We start from the raw sequence: 15,155 nt of genomic DNA, 5'->3' as shown, positions 1-15,155 counted from the left end.
ATGAGGGACACCTGGACATAGAAAAGTGCAGACGCAGGGCCCGGCAAGCTGTCTACTGGCCCGGCATCAACCAGGACATCACGGACATGGTCCTGAACTGCGAAACCTGTCAGACGTTCCAACCAGCGCAGAGCAAGGAGACGCTCCAACCACATGACCTAGGGACCTCTCCGTGGTCCAAGGTTGGCATTGACCTATTCCACGCGAATGGTCGCGACTATATCTGAATCATCGATTACTTTTCGAACTATCCTGTTCTGAAGCTGCCAAACCTCACCTCACGGACCGTCATCAAAGCGTGTGAAGAGACATTCTCACAGCATGGCATCCCGAACACCGTCATGAGTGACAATGGCCCGTGCTTCCACAGCCGAGAATGGTCCACGTTTGCCAAGAGCTACAATTTCAGGCATGTCACCTCCAGTCCGTACTATCCGCAGTCCAATGGCAAAGTCGAAAACGGGGTGCACATCGTTAAGCATCTCATCCGCAAGGCCTCGGACTCCGCTTCCGACATACACCTTGCACTACTTGCATACCGGGCGACTCTCTTGTCCACTGGCATGTCACCAGCTCAACTGCTGATGAACAGGGACCTGCGGACCACGCTTCCAGCCATACACCTGCCCAACCTTGATCACCTCCCGGTGCTGCAGAAGATACAGCAGCTTCGCGACAGCCAGAAGCAGGGCTATGACGCACATGCCACCGATCTGGACGTGCTATCCCTGGCAGACACGGTCAGGATCAAGATACCGGATGGTGGGTGGTCTGCTCCGGCTGTCGTTGTTCAACAGGCTGCGCCCAGATCCTATGTCATACATATGGCTGATGGCTCCATTGTGCGAAGGAATCAAATGGCACTGCGAAAAGTTGCTTGCCAAAACCACTTTCCCCTCCATTTCCACATGTCGAATTGCCACCGCCAGACACCTTGAACTACGAGACCACCAGTCATGCCTCCCATTCGCCTGTCAAGACACCGTCATCCCCTCCACCACCTCTCCGGCGGTCGACGAGGATCAGACGCAAGCCTCAGAGACTGGACTTGTGAGCATTTGTTTTGTTTGTTCTGTTCTGTATTCCTCAGTCAGTCACATTAGACAGACATATTCACATGTATATACATCTACAAAAAAAAACAAAAGAAAAAGGGGGAGATGTCATGAAATGCAAACATGCAACCAATGAACACTCAGAATAGGACACAACCAATGGGCAGCCAGGACACTCAGAGGTGGCATCACCACAAGGAGGCATGACGTAAACTCTATAAAAGGGATGAGGCACTCACACCCTGCCTCTTTCCACAGACAGACATCTAGAGAGTTAGACAGGGTTGATCAGCAGCATTACACCTCAACACGTGGCTTAGAGCAAGTACAGTTAGACTGAGTTACTACAGTTAGATTAGCAGAGAGTCGAACTCATTTGAGAACTATTAAGTTCAATAAACACGTTGAACTCATTTCAGAGTCTGGAGCATCCTTTAGTTAAGACTGCATCAAGTAGCAGCCTGTGTTATCCAAAGCAGCATGACACAACAAAAGTGTTTACCCACTTCTCTGGGAACAGGCTACCTGGTAACTCGCTGAGGAGAGGTGGGTGGATGAGTTTGCCCTTTCCGCAGGGAACCAGATGCCCAGGGCCAGTAACTGCGGGGAGAGAGGTGGGAACAGGCTGTCCGAGGTCTGTGCCTGGGGAAAGGTGGGTGAAAGGGTTAATCCTCTTCACAGGGAACAGGCTATCTGGTGTCTGTAACTGGGGAGAGGTTTGTGAAAGGGTTAGTCCTCTCCACTCGGAACAGGCTGCCCGGTATCTGTAACTGGGGAGAGGTTGGTGAAATAGTTAGTCCTCTCCACTAGGAACAGGCTGCCCGGTGTCTGTAACTGGGGAGAGGTTGGTGAAAGAGTTAATCCTCTCCACTAGGAACAGGCTGCCCGGTGTCTGTAACTGGGGAGAGGTTGGTGAAAGGGTTAATCCTCTCCACTAGGAACAGACTGTCCGATATCTGTAACTGGGGAGAGGTTGGTGAAAGGGTCAATCCTCTCCACTAGGAACAGGCTGTCCAATATCTGTAACTGGGGAGAGGTTGGTGAAAGGGTTAATCCGCTCCACTAGGAACAGGCTGTCCAATATCTGTAACTGGGGAGAGGTTAGTGAAAGAGTTAATCCTGTCCACTAGGAACAGGCTGTCCGATATCTGTAACTGGGGAGAGGTTGGTGAAAGAGTTAATCCTGTCCACTAGGAACAGGCTGCCCGGTATCTGTAACTGGGGAGAGGTTGGTGAAAGAGTTAATCCTGTCCACTAGGAACAGGCTGCCCTGTATCTGTAACTGGGGAGAGGTTGGTGAAAGGGTTAATCCTCTCCACTAGGAATAGGCTGTCCAATATCTGTAACTGGGGAGAGGTTGGTGAAAGGGTTAATCCTCACCACTAGGAATAGGCTGTCCAATATCTGTAACTGGGGAGAGGTTGGTGAAAGGGTTAATCCTCTCCACTAGGAACAGACTGTCCGATATCTGTAACTGGGGAGAGGTTGGTGAAAGGGTTAATCCTCTCCACTAGGAACAGGCTGCCCGGTATCTGTAACTGGGGAGAGGTTGGTGAAAGGGTTAATCCTCTCCACTAGGAACAGGCTGTCCGATATCTGTAACTGGGGAGAGGTTGGTGAAAGGGTCAATCCTCTCCACTAGGAACAGGCTGTCCAATATCTGTAACTGGGGAGAGAGGTTGGTGAAAGGGTTAATCCTCTCCACTAGGAACAGGCTGTCCAATATCTGTAACTGGGGAGCGGTTGGTGAAAGGGTCAATCCTCTCCACTAGGAACAGGCTGCCCGGTATCTGTAACTGGGGAGAGGTTGGTGACAGGGTTAATCCTCTCCACTAGGAACAGACTGTCCGATATCTGTAACTGGGGAGAGGTTAGTGAAAGGGTTAATCCTCTCCACTAGGAACAGGCTGCCCGGTGTCTGTAGCTGGGGAGAGGTTGGTGACAGGGTTAATCCTCTCCACTAGGAACAGGCTGCCCGGTATCTAACTGGGGAGAGGTGGTTGAAAGGGTTAATCCTCTCCACTGGAAACAGGCTGCTTGTGCCTGTAACTTGATGGGAGGGGTGAGTGAAAAGGTTAATCCACTCCACTCGGAACAGGCTGTCCGGTGTCGGTAACTGGGGGGAGTGAGAGTCAGGTGAAAGGGTTAATCCTCCTGCTAGGAACAGGCTGCCCACTCTCTGTAACTGGGTGGGAGGAGTGAGTGAATGGGTTGATCCTCTCCAGCGGGATCAGGCTGCTAGGTGTCTCTAACTGCTGGGGAGTGGTGAACAGGTTAATCCCCTCTGCTGGGAACAGGCTGCCGGGTGTCTGTAACTCGGGAGAGGTTGGTGAAATGGTTAATCCTCTCCACTGGGAAAAGGCTGCCCTGTGTCTGTAACTGGGGGTGAGAGGTGGGTGAAAGGGTTAATCTCCTTCCCAGTCACCACCCACGCGGTTTAACTGGCTCAGTACAATGTCTGATAAGCCTGGCTCCTTTATCTGAGTGTGATATCCTGCTTCTCGCAATCTGTATCCAATACATTGAGCAATCAGAGCCAGTAAGTGAGAGTGGCGATCATTTGGGAATTCTCAGAATATCAAGGGCGCGATTCTCCACTCCCACGCCGGTTGGGAGAATCGCCTGGGCCGCCAAAATTTCCAGGGACGCCGGTCTGACGCCCTCCCGCGATTCTCCCAAGCGGCGGGAACGGGCCGGTCGAGTTTCGCGGGCCGCAGGCCGGAGAATCGCCGGAGACACCGAAAATGGCGATTCTCCGGCACCCCCGCTATTCTGAGGCCCGGATGGGCCGAGCGGCCTGTCCAAAACGGCGGGTTCCCCCCGGCGCCGTCCACACCTGGTCGCTACAGTCGTGGGCGGTGCGTGAACGCTGGGGGGGCGGCCTGTGGGGGGGGCGAGGGGGGATCCTGCACCGGGGTGTACCTTAAATGTGGGGTGACCCGCGATCGGTGCCCACCGATCGTCGGGCAGTCCTCTCTGAAGGAGGACCTCCTTCCTTCCGCGGCCCCGCAAGATCCGTCCGCCATCTTCTTGCGGGGCGGACTTCGAGAGGACGGCAACCACGCATGCGCGGATGACGTCCATTATGCGGCACCAGCCGCGTCATCTATGCGCCGCCGCTTTTACGTGGGCGACAAGGCCTGGCGCGGGTAGATGACGCGGCCCCGATACTGGCCCATTGTCAGGGCCTGAATCGGTCGGGGCCGGGGCCGTTCTGCGCCGTCGTGAACCTCGACGGCGTTCACGACGGCGCGGCCACTTTGGCGTGGGAGTGGAGAATCCCGCCTCAAATATCTCATTGTCTGTCCCCTTGTAAATTTTGCCTGAGCACTTAAGGTGTTCAGCTGTCCGAGGAGAAAATCCACTGGGTCTTTGAATAATGGATAGGAAATGTCCCCGAAGAGGTCCAATACTGTTTCCCCGGAATCCATCAGATCTGACTTCCTTTTGCAATGCAGAATCAGCCAAGAATCAGCCTGGAGTGAGTTCAGAGTGAGTCTGGAGTGAATCTGGAGTGAACTTAGGATGAGTTCAGAGTGAGTGTGAAGAGTTCAGAGTGAGTCTGGAGTGAACTTAAGATGAGTTCAGAGTGAATGTGGAGTGAGTGTGGAGTGAATGTGGAGTGAGTGTGGAGTGAATGTGGAGTGCATTCAGAATAGGTCTGGAGTGAGTTCCGAGACAGTTTGGAGAGAGCCAAAAGTGAGTCAGAAGTGAATTCAAAGTGAGTCTGGAGTGAATTCAGAGTGAGTTCTGAGAGCCTGGAGTATGTCTTGAGTGAATTCAGAGTGAGTCTGGAGTGAGTTCCAAGTGAATTTAGAGTGAGTCTGGAGTGAGTCTGGAGTGAATTCAGAGTGAATCCGGAGTCAGTTTTGAGTTAGTTCAGAGTCAGTTCAGAGAGCCTAGTGTGTGTTGAGTGAATTCAGAGTTAGTCTGAGTTCTGAGTGAGTGTGGAGTGAATTTAGAGTGAGTCTGGAGTGGGTTCAGAGAATGCTGTGTCAGAGTGAGCCTGGAGTCTGGCTGGGCTCAGTATGAGTGAGCAGTGCAGGGCTTCTCGGTATGGAGGGAAAGAGAGCAAGAGTGAGTGAGGGAGGGAAGTTGGGAGTGAGTAAGGGAATGAGGGAGGGAAGATGGGAGCGAGGGAGAGACTGCACGAGGGAGGGGTTAGTGTGGGAAGAAGTGAGTGAGGCAGCAAGGGAGAGAAGTGCCAGTGAGGGATGGAGTGAATAATGGAAGGGGGGAGGAAACGAGGGGTGGGAGACAGCATAGGAGTGAGTGAGGGAGGGAGGAGTCAGTGTGACATAACATTCAAGGCTTAGAGCCAAGTGCTGGAATTAGGTAGACAGGTCAGGTGTCTTTTCGTCGGTACAGGCTCGATGGGCCGAAGGGCTTCTTCTGCACTGTATTATTCCATGATTCTATGTGATTCTGTGAGTGAGGCAGGAAAGGAGTGGGGGTGGGAGGTGTCAGTAAGAGAAGGAGCGAGTGAGGGAGGGGGGAGCAAGGGGTAAATTAGAGGGTAGGAGAAGTCAGTGAGGCAAGGAGTGAGCGAGGGTGGGTGGCCAAGGTGGGGGAGGGTGACAGGGTGGGAGTGAGGGGGGAGGTGTCAGTGAGGGAGAGAGTGAGGGGTAAGGGGAAAGAAGGTGAGGGAAGGCAAGGGTTAATATCCAGCTGACACAGAGAGAGTTATACTGGATCCTCCCCTCCCTATTCCAGGAACTGCTGAGATCAGAATTGAACAGTGAGTTGAAGGTGGAGGTAGAGGGATGGGGGAAGTGGGGGAGGGAGTGGTGCGGGGGGAGGGAGTGGTGCGGGGGGAGGGGAGGGGTGCACAGGATCCGAGCGCAGGGCTTTGACTCTAACCCAGCCTCCAGGGCTCCTGCCGTATGCTCTGTCCCGTGACACCACGGGCTGAGCTCCCTGTGTCCCGGGAGCTGACAGGAGGAGGAGTGGTGGCGGGGGGTGTGGGGATGGAAGCGGGACAATTAAAGGCTCCTTGGAGTGTCCGCCCCCTTTTTCCTGCCCTGACACTACCCAATAATAAATCAGCAAGCAGGGGAAGTCCCTCGAACCTTTTCTTTCACTTTAACTTCCGATCGCTTCATTGTGAATGTGCAGTGAGTGTTTGTGAGAGAGAGGGGGAGAGAGAGACAGGGCGAGGGACCTGCCACTCCGAGCAAACCTAACCTCCGAGGTGCTGTGAAGGAGTTCAGCTGCTGCAAAGGAGCCTCAGGCATGGGGAAGAGTCTAGCAACAAATGCTGGGCATTGATCGACTCCGCGCGACTCCTCTCTCAACATCTCAATCTGCGTTTTAACATCAATTTACATCTTCATTCATACTTTGCCCTGCTGCTTGAGGTGTCGAGCTGCTATCGCTGGCCACAGGAGGGCAAACGTTCATTCCTGCCCCTCTTTCTGCTGTTCAGGTCACTCTGATCTGACCCCCCCCCCCATCCCTCCCAAACCGGGATCGAGGAGACTCCCCCCTCCCTCGCCCATTGCCCTCGTCCACTCCCATGTGCGTGGATCCCAGCTCCGTTGCGTCCATTGAACAGTTGGCGTCGCCTTGTGCCATGGAACGCCAGGTGTGCCCGGCTCCTCTGGACCTGAGACTGAGGAGGAGGCAGTGCCAGGGGAGGATGGACGAGGCGGAGGAGGAGGAGGAAGACGGGGAGGAGGCCCTCGACACGCCGCCAAGGATGGGGTCCACCTGCGGGTGGGTGTGCTGGCGCCTCCGGCCATATGACAGCAACTGGCCCGGCCGAAGGTGGAGAAGAGAAATCTGGAACGCACCTGACGAGAGGTCGGAGTGGGAAGGGATGGCATTGGAGACCGGGAGGGTGCTGGGCGAGGAAAGAGAGGGGAGGGTGCAGCCCGCCACGCCAGTCTCAGAGCCGCCGGGCACCATGGCCGAGACCGAGGGCAATAGGACAGTGGCAAAGCCCGGGATCTCGTTGCCACCTAGGAAGAGACCATACATTGCCGCGTGTGAGGAGAAGCCAGCTGCCACGTTGAAGGCGAGTCGCTCAGAGGAGAGCATGGCACCCAGTGCCAATCGTCAGGAGCACGTGCGGTTGAAAACCGAACCCAAAGACAATTTCCATCACTGTGACGCTCAGCTGCAACAACTCCGGCCTAGCCCTCTGCCCACTGTCAATGGGTACCCTTACATGGAGTCCATATACATGCCCTACAGGCTACAGCTCCCGTATTACACAGGTAAGACCCTCATTCCACTTTCTGGATTCCCTGTGGGCCCCTATGTGGTGTGAAAGGGACAGGGGTCCTGTTTTGGGAATGTTGTTGGGGGAAGGGGAGGGTACTGGACAGCAAACAGGGAAACTGGGCTGGGGTGAGGGTAACTTTGTGTAGAGAGATCCCCCTCTCTTGACCGATCCCTCTCCTCTTCACTATCTCCATGTGAGAGTGCATGTGTGAAATATGTGTGTTAGATTGTGTAAGTGAGTGTTTGTGTGTGGGAGTGTGTGTGTATGTATGTGTGAGACTGCGTATCTGTGTTTGTATGAGTGTGCATGAATGCTTGTGCGTGTTTGTGAGTGTGTGCATGAGTGACTGTGTTTGTGTGTATGTGACTATATGTGTGTGTGACTGTGTATGTTTGTTTTTGTGTGTGTGTGTGTGAATGACTGTGAGAGTGTGTGTGTGTGTGTGAGTGTCATTGCCGTGATGTGCCTTTAAATTATGAAAATACTTGCTCTCATCAGTGCTTTCCCCAGTGGTGTGAGTGACCCAAGGTATTTTATAAAAAGCTCCGTAACTGGGATGCGGGTTACTGGTTAGATCAGCATTTATTGCCCATTCCTTGAGAAGGTGGTAGTCAGCTGCCTTCTTGAATCGCTGCAGTGCTTGAGATGTGGATACATCCACTGTGCTTTAAGGGAGGGAGTTCCAGGATTTTGCCCCAGCGACACTGAAGGAACGTTGATATATTTCCAAGCCAGAGTGGTGAGTGACTTGGAGGGAAACCTCCAGGTGTTTTGGTTCCCAGGTATTTGTTGCTCTTGTCCTTCTAAATGATCGTGGTCATGGGTTGGGAAGGTTCTGTCCAAGGAACCTTGGTGCGTCCTCCGGGATGGGCCTTTCTGGTGCTCCCTGTGGAATAATGGAGCTAGCTGGATGTTTGTTGGGTTAGGGACCAAACGATTGTGAGTAAATGCCACTCGGTTGCCACTCCTGTCAAAGCTGGCAGGAGACCAGAGGGAAAGAATGAGGGACAGTGAGAGTGAGGGAGGGCGAAACTGAGGCAGTGGGAGAATGAGGGTGAAGGGGACAAAGGGAGAGACAGGGAGAGGGGGAGGAGCGGTGAGAGGGAGGGGGGAGACTGAGGGAGGGGGTGAGAGTGAGGCTCTGAGGCAGGGAAGACTGAGGGATGGCAGACTGAGGGAGGAGAGATTGAGGGAGGCGAGATTGAGGGAAGCAGCAAGAGGGAAGGAGAGAGGGAGGGATTGTATGAAGGAGGGATTGTGTGAGGGAGGGACTGAGGGGAAGAGTGAAGGAGGGTGAGAGTGACGGGAGTAATAGAGGGGGAGCTTGAGAGAGGGGCAGAGTAAGGGAGGTGGTGAGAAAGGGAGGGCAGGAGTGAGGGCGTCAGTGACTGAGAGAGTAAGGAAGGGAAGAGTGAGGGTGTGGAATGTGATGGAGGGAGAGACTGAAGGAAGGGAGAGTGAGGGATGAAGAGAGTGAAGGAAAGTGAGACTGAGGGAGGAGAGAGTGAAGGATGGAGAGAGTGAGGTAGGGGGAACAGTGGGGAAGGAGACTGAGGGGAGGAGAGAAACTGCACACATCTTGGTCAGGGGTTACAACAGTGAGATATGAGCTGATTATAGCAGAGAGAGAACAATAGAATCAAGGAATCACTCAGCGCAGAAGGCGGTCATTCAGCCCATCAAGTCTGCACCAACCCTTGGATAGGACACCCTGCCGAGGCCCACGTCCTCACGCTATCCCTGCAACCTAATCTTTTGTATTCTTTTTAAAATACATTTAAAGTATGCAATTCATTTATGTTCCAATTAAGGGGCAACTTAGCTTGGCCAACCCTGCGCATCTTTGGGTTATGGGGGTGAGACCCACGCAGACAAGAGGAGAATGTGCAAACTCCACACGGACAGTGACCCGGGGCCGAGATCGAACCTGGGTACTCGGCACCTCCTTTTTGTATTCTAAGGGAAATTTAGCATGGCTTGTCCACTTAACTTGTGCATCTTTGGGCAGTGGGAGGAAACCGGAGCAGCTGGAGGAAATCCATGCAGACATGGGGAGGACGTACAAACTCCACACAGTCACTCAAAGGCAGAATTGAACCTGGGTTCCTGGTGCTGTGAGGCAGCAGTGCTAACCACTGTGCCGCCGCGCCACCCTACTGAGGGAGAGAGAGAGAAAGAGGGGTAGAGGGAGATAGAGACAGAGGGAGAGAGTTAGTGAAAGATAGAGAAAGAGACAGAGGGGGACAGAGAGAGAGAGACAGAGGGATAGAGAGTGACAGAGACAGAGAGGGAGAAAGATAGTGACAGATGGAGAGAGAGACAGACAGCAAGAGAGAGACAGAGGGGTAGAGAGAGGCAGAGAGAGAGATGGGGGGGGAGAGAGAGAGAGACAGACAGAGGGGTAGAGAGAGGCAGAGAGAGAGAGAAAGGGGGAGGGAGAGAGAGATAGAGAAGGAGAGCAAGAGAGAGAGGGAGAGAGACGGGGGGGGGGGGGGGGGGGAAGTCAGAGAGAAAGAGGCAAAAGGGAAGAGAGAGAGAGAGACAGGGAGAGAGAGATGATGGCCGGCTCTTGTTCCACATGTTCGCCATTGTATACACTCTGAAACTTTCTCAAGGCAGAAATTTTATTTTGAAAGATTCTTTCACAAACTCACTTTGTTTCAAAAACATTACAGCCAATGAGAGAGATTTGAATTGTGCTTATGGTTAGGATGGCAAAGTAAAACGTGCAGAGTGAAGTGCAGTATCTGATGAGGCTGTTACAGAGATCTGTTAATGTTAGTCCCAGGAGATCAGAGAGAAAGCCCCGGCTGTTTCAATTTAAACCTGAGTCTAAAGTCTGAAAGCTCAGACATCACGCAGCACAGCATTCCCTCAGTACAAACTCTCTGACAGTGCAGCACTCCCTCAGTACAAACTCTCTGACAGTGCAGCACTCCCTCAGTACTGTCCCACTGACAGTGTAGCACTCCCTCAGTACTGACCCTCTGACAGTGCAGCACTCCCTCAGTACAAACCCTCTGACAGTGCAGCACTCCCTCAGTACTGACCCTCTGACAGTGCAGCACTCCCTCAGTACTGACCCTCTGACAGTGCAGCACTCCCTCAGTACTGACTCTCTGACAGTGCAGCACTCCCTCAGTACTGACCCTCTGACAGTGCAGCACTCCCTCAGTACTGACTCTCTGACAGTGCAGCACTCCCTCAGTATGAACCTTCTGACAGTGCAGCACTCCCTCAGTATGAACCCTCTGACAGTGCAGCACTCCCTCAGTACTGACCCTCTGACACTGCAGCACTCCCTCAGTACTGACCCTCTGACAGTGCTGCATTCCCTCAGTACTGACCCTCTGACAGTGCAGCCCTCCCTCAGTACTGACCCTCTGACAGTGCAGAACACCCTCAGTACTGACCCTCTGACAGTGCTGCATTCCCTCAGTACTGACCCTCTGACAGAGCAGCACTCCCTCAGTACTGACCCTCTGACATTGCAGCACTCCCTCAGTACTGACCCTCTGACAGTGCAGCACTCCCTCAGTGCTGACCCTCTGACAGTGCAGCACTCCCTCAGTACTGACCCTCTGACAGTGCAGCACTCTCTCAGTACGAACCCACTAACAGTGCAGCACTCCCTCAGTACTGACCCTCTAACAGTGCAGCACTCCCTCGGTACTGACCCTCTGACAGTGCAACACTGCCTCAGTACTGACCCTCTGACAGTGCAGCACTCTCTCAGTACGAACCCACTAACAGTGCAGCACTCCCTCGGTACTGACCCTCTGACAGTGCAGCACTCCCTCAGCACTGACCCTCTGACAGTGCAGCACTCCCTCAGTACGAACCCTCTAACAGTGCAGCACTCCCTCAGTATGAACCTTCTGACAGTGCAGCACTCCCTCAGTATGAACCCTCTGACAGTGCAGCACTCCCTCAGTACGAACCCACTAACAGTGTAGCACTTCCTCAGGACTGACCCTCTGACAATGCAGCACTCCCTCAGTACGAACACTCTAACAGTGCAGCACTCCCTCAGTTCGAACCCACTAACAGTGTAGCACTTCCTCAGGACTGACCCTCTGACAGTGCAGCACTCCCTCAGTACGAACCATCGAACAGTGTAGCACTTCCGCGGTACTGACTCTATGACAGTGCAGCACTCCCTCATATGAACCCTCTAACAGTGCAACACTTCCTCGGTACTGACCCCCTGACAGTGCAGCACCTCCCTCAGTACAAACCCACTACCAGTGTAGCACTTCCTCGGTACTGACCACCTGACAGTGCAGCACTCCCTCAGTACGAACCCTCTAACAGTGTAACACTTCCTCGGTACTGGCCACCTGACAGTGCAGCACTCCCTCAGTACGAACCAACTAACAGTGTAGCAGTTCCTCGGGACTGACCCTCTGACAGTGCAGCACTCCCTCAGTACGAACCCTCTAACAGTGCAGCACTCCCTCAGTACGAACCCACTAACAGTGTAGCACTTCCTTGGTACTGACCCTCTGACAGTGCAGCACTCCCTCAGTAAGAACCCTCTAACAGTGTAGCACTTCCGCGGTACTGACCCTATGACAGTGCAGCACTCCCTCAGTACGAACCCTCTGACAGTGCAGCACTCCTTCAGTACAAACCCTCTGACAGTGCAGCACTCCCTCAGTATGAACCCTCTGACAGTGCAGCACTCCCTCAGTACAAACCCTCTAGCAGCGCAGCACTCCCTCAGTACTGACCCTCTGACAGTGCAGCACTCCCTCAGCATGAACCCTCTAACAGTGCAGCACTCCCTCAGTACTGACCCTCTGACAGTGCAGCACTTCCTCGGTACTGACCCTCTGACAGTGCAGAACTCCCTCAGTACGAACCCACTAACAGTGTAGCATCTCCTCGGTACTGACCCTCTGACAGTGCAGCACTCCCTCAGTACGAACCCTCTAACAGTGCAGCACCCCCTCAGCACGAACCCACGAACAGTGTAGCACTTCCTTGGTACTGACCCTCTGACAGTGCAGCACTCCCTCAGTACGAACCCTTTAACACTGTAGCACTTCCTCGGTCCTGACCCTTTGACAATGTTGCAGTCCCTCAGTACTAATCCTCTGACAGTGCAGCACTCCCTCAGTACGAACCCTTTAACAGTGTAGCACTTCCTCGGTCCTGACCCTTTGACAATGTTGCACTTCCTCAGTACTGACTCTCTGACAGTGCAGCACTCCCTCAGTACTGACCCTCTGACAGTGCGGCACTCCCTCAGTACTGACTCTCTGACTGTGCAGCAGTCCCTCAATACTGACCCTCTGACAGTGCAGCACTCCCTCAGTACTGACCCTCTGACAGTGCAGCATTCCCTCAGTACTGACCCTCTGACAGTGCAGCATTCCCTCAGTACTGACCCTCTGACAGTGCTGCACTCCCTCAGTACTCACCCTCTGACAGTGCAGCACTCCCTCAGTACTGACCCTCTGACAGTGCAGCACTCCCTCAGTACTGACCCTCTGACTGTGCAGCACTCCCTCAGTACTGACTCTCTGACAGTGCAGCACTCCCTCAGTACTGACTCTCTGACTGTGCAGCACTCCCTCAGTACTGACTCTCTGACTGTGCAGCACTCCCTCAGTACTGACCCTCTGAGAGAGATAGCCAGAACACCCTGGCAGAGATCACATTTTGCGCAGCGCTCTTTCCGATGAGGTTAACAAGGCTGAAATGCTGTTCATGCTCCGGTAACAGGAGGGAGGACAAGAATGGGGAAATATCGAATCAGTTTTGAAGTTCACTTCCACTGGGGCTAGTTGACCCGTCATGTGAGATGTGTGAGGGGGCTTTCCAGGGCACTGCTGGTGAATTCAGCAAAAATTTGAGACCCTGTAAAGAAAATAACGCCACAACTGTGCCCTGTAATGCACCAGAGCGTGGAGAAGCTTCTAAACTGCCTCAAATTCCCCTCACTTTCACTTGATTGTTTTCTCATTTGAATCATTGTGTTAATTCAGTTGGGGGCTTTTAGCAACGACACAAACAAAAAATACAAAATACACAAGGCTTGGTCTACACGGCTCCAAACAAACCACACCAAACACACCAAGGACAGGTACAGCACGGGGTTAGATACAGAGTAAAGCTCCCTCTACACTGTCCCCATCAAACACTCCCAGGACAGGTGCAGCACAGGATTAGATACAGAGTAAAGCTCGCTCTATCTTGTCCCCATCAAACACTCCCAGGACAGGTATAGCATGTGGTTAGATACAGAGTAAAGCTCCCTCTACACTGTCCCCATAAACACTCCCAGGACAGGGACAGCACGGGGTTAGATACAGAGTAAAGCTCCCTCTACACTGTCCCCACCAAACACTCCCAGGACAGGGACAGCACAGGGTTAGATACAGAGTAAAGCTCTCTCTACTCTGTCCCCATCAAACACTCCCAGGACAGGTACAGCACAGGATTAGATATAGAGTAAAGTTCCCTCTACACTGTCCTCATCAAACACTCCCAGGATGGATACAGCACAGGATTAGATATAGAGTAAAGCTCCCTCTACACTGTCCTCATCAAACACTCCCAGGACAGGCAAGGCACAGAGTTACTTTCAGAGTAAAGCCCCTCTACACTGTTCCCATCAAACACTCCCAGGATAGGTACAGCACGGGGTTAGATATAGAGTAAATCTCCCTCTACACTGTCCCCATCAAATATTCCCAGGACAGTTATAGCACGAGGTTAGATACAGAGTAAAGCTCCCTCTACACTGTTCCCCTCAAACACTCCCAGGAAATGTACAGCACGGGGTTAGATACAGAGTAAAGCTCCCTCTACACTGCCCCCATCAAACACTCCCAGGACAGGTACAGCATGGGGTTAGATACAGAGTAAAGCTCCCTCTACACTGTCCCCATCAAACACTCCCAGGAGAGGTGCAGCACAGGGTTAGATACAGAGGAAAGCTCCCTCGACACTGTCCCCATCAAACACTCCTAGGACAGGTACAGCATGGGGTTAGATACAGAGTAAAGCTCCCTCTACGCTGTCCCCATCAAACACTCCCGGGACAGGTATAGCACAGGGTTAGATACAGAGAAAAGCTCTCTCTACACTGTCCCCACCAAACACTCCCGGGACAGGTACAGCACGAGGTTAGATACAGAGTAAAGCTCCCTCTACGCTGTCTGCACCAAACACTCCCAGGACAGGTACAGCACGGGGTTAGATACAGAGTAAAGCTCTCTCTACACTGTCCTCACCAAAGACTCCCAGGACAGGTACAGCACAGGGCTAGATCCAGAGTAAAGCTCCCTCTACACTGTCCCCATCAAACACTCCCAGGACAGGTACAGCACAGGGTTAGATACAGAGTAAAGCTCCCTCTACACTGTCCCCATCAAACACTCCCAGAACAGGTACAGCACGGGGCTAGATACAGAGTAAAGCTCCCTCTACACTGTCCCCATCAAATACTCCCAGGACAGGTACAGCACGGGGCTAGATACAGAGTAAAGCTCCCTAATAAGACAGCTCCCAGAAGCGAAAGGCTGTTTTTCAACTTTTTACGCTCTCAGACTCTGCGATCCATCGCCTTCCTTGCGATGTGCCTCTGTCACTTACGAGAAATTTCTTGAGACGATTATCAGTTTTCAGGTAAATGATAAAGCACAGCAGATGCTTCTCACTGTCTGTGGTGACTATCAAAGTAATGTATGCAAATCTGAGTTACGTTCATCCTCCGAGTGTCTCAGTCTGGCTGCTGATCTTTGCCAGCGCACAATGGATTATAACAATGAACACACATACATTGATGTTTAACTGGCTCGCGTGTGTTTTCTGCTGTCTGTTGTTGCTCATTTAGTCCCCAACCTGATCACGACTCTTCCCCA

The 15,155-nt window shown here is 52.9% G+C and overlaps 1 protein-coding gene across 2 annotated transcripts in view; it reads left to right on the top strand.

The window, feature by feature from the left end:
• Nucleotides 1-6,108: 6,108 nt before the first annotated feature.
• The window catches only part of bcl3 (BCL3 transcription coactivator), a 133,350-nt gene continuing 124,303 nt past the window's right edge, over nt 6,109-15,155 (top strand). Inside the window, exon 1 of one of the 2 annotated variants that reach the window (XM_072469015.1) lies at nt 6,109-7,273. In XM_072469015.1, the coding sequence (XP_072325116.1) occupies nt 6,571-7,273 (703 nt within the window). In that variant the 5' untranslated portion in view covers nt 6,109-6,570. Of the gene's footprint in view, nt 7,274-7,899; nt 8,021-15,155 lie in introns of those variants that run through there. The other variant, XM_072469016.1, reaches the window with a different exon arrangement.

The sequence above is a fragment of the Scyliorhinus torazame genome, chromosome 12 (genome assembly GCF_047496885.1).
Source record: "Scyliorhinus torazame isolate Kashiwa2021f chromosome 12, sScyTor2.1, whole genome shotgun sequence".
Taxonomy (NCBI): Eukaryota; Metazoa; Chordata; class Chondrichthyes; order Carcharhiniformes; family Scyliorhinidae; genus Scyliorhinus; species Scyliorhinus torazame.
The sequence above is the reverse complement of the archived record's forward strand: the minus strand, read 5'-3'. Positions and strand labels throughout refer to the sequence as shown.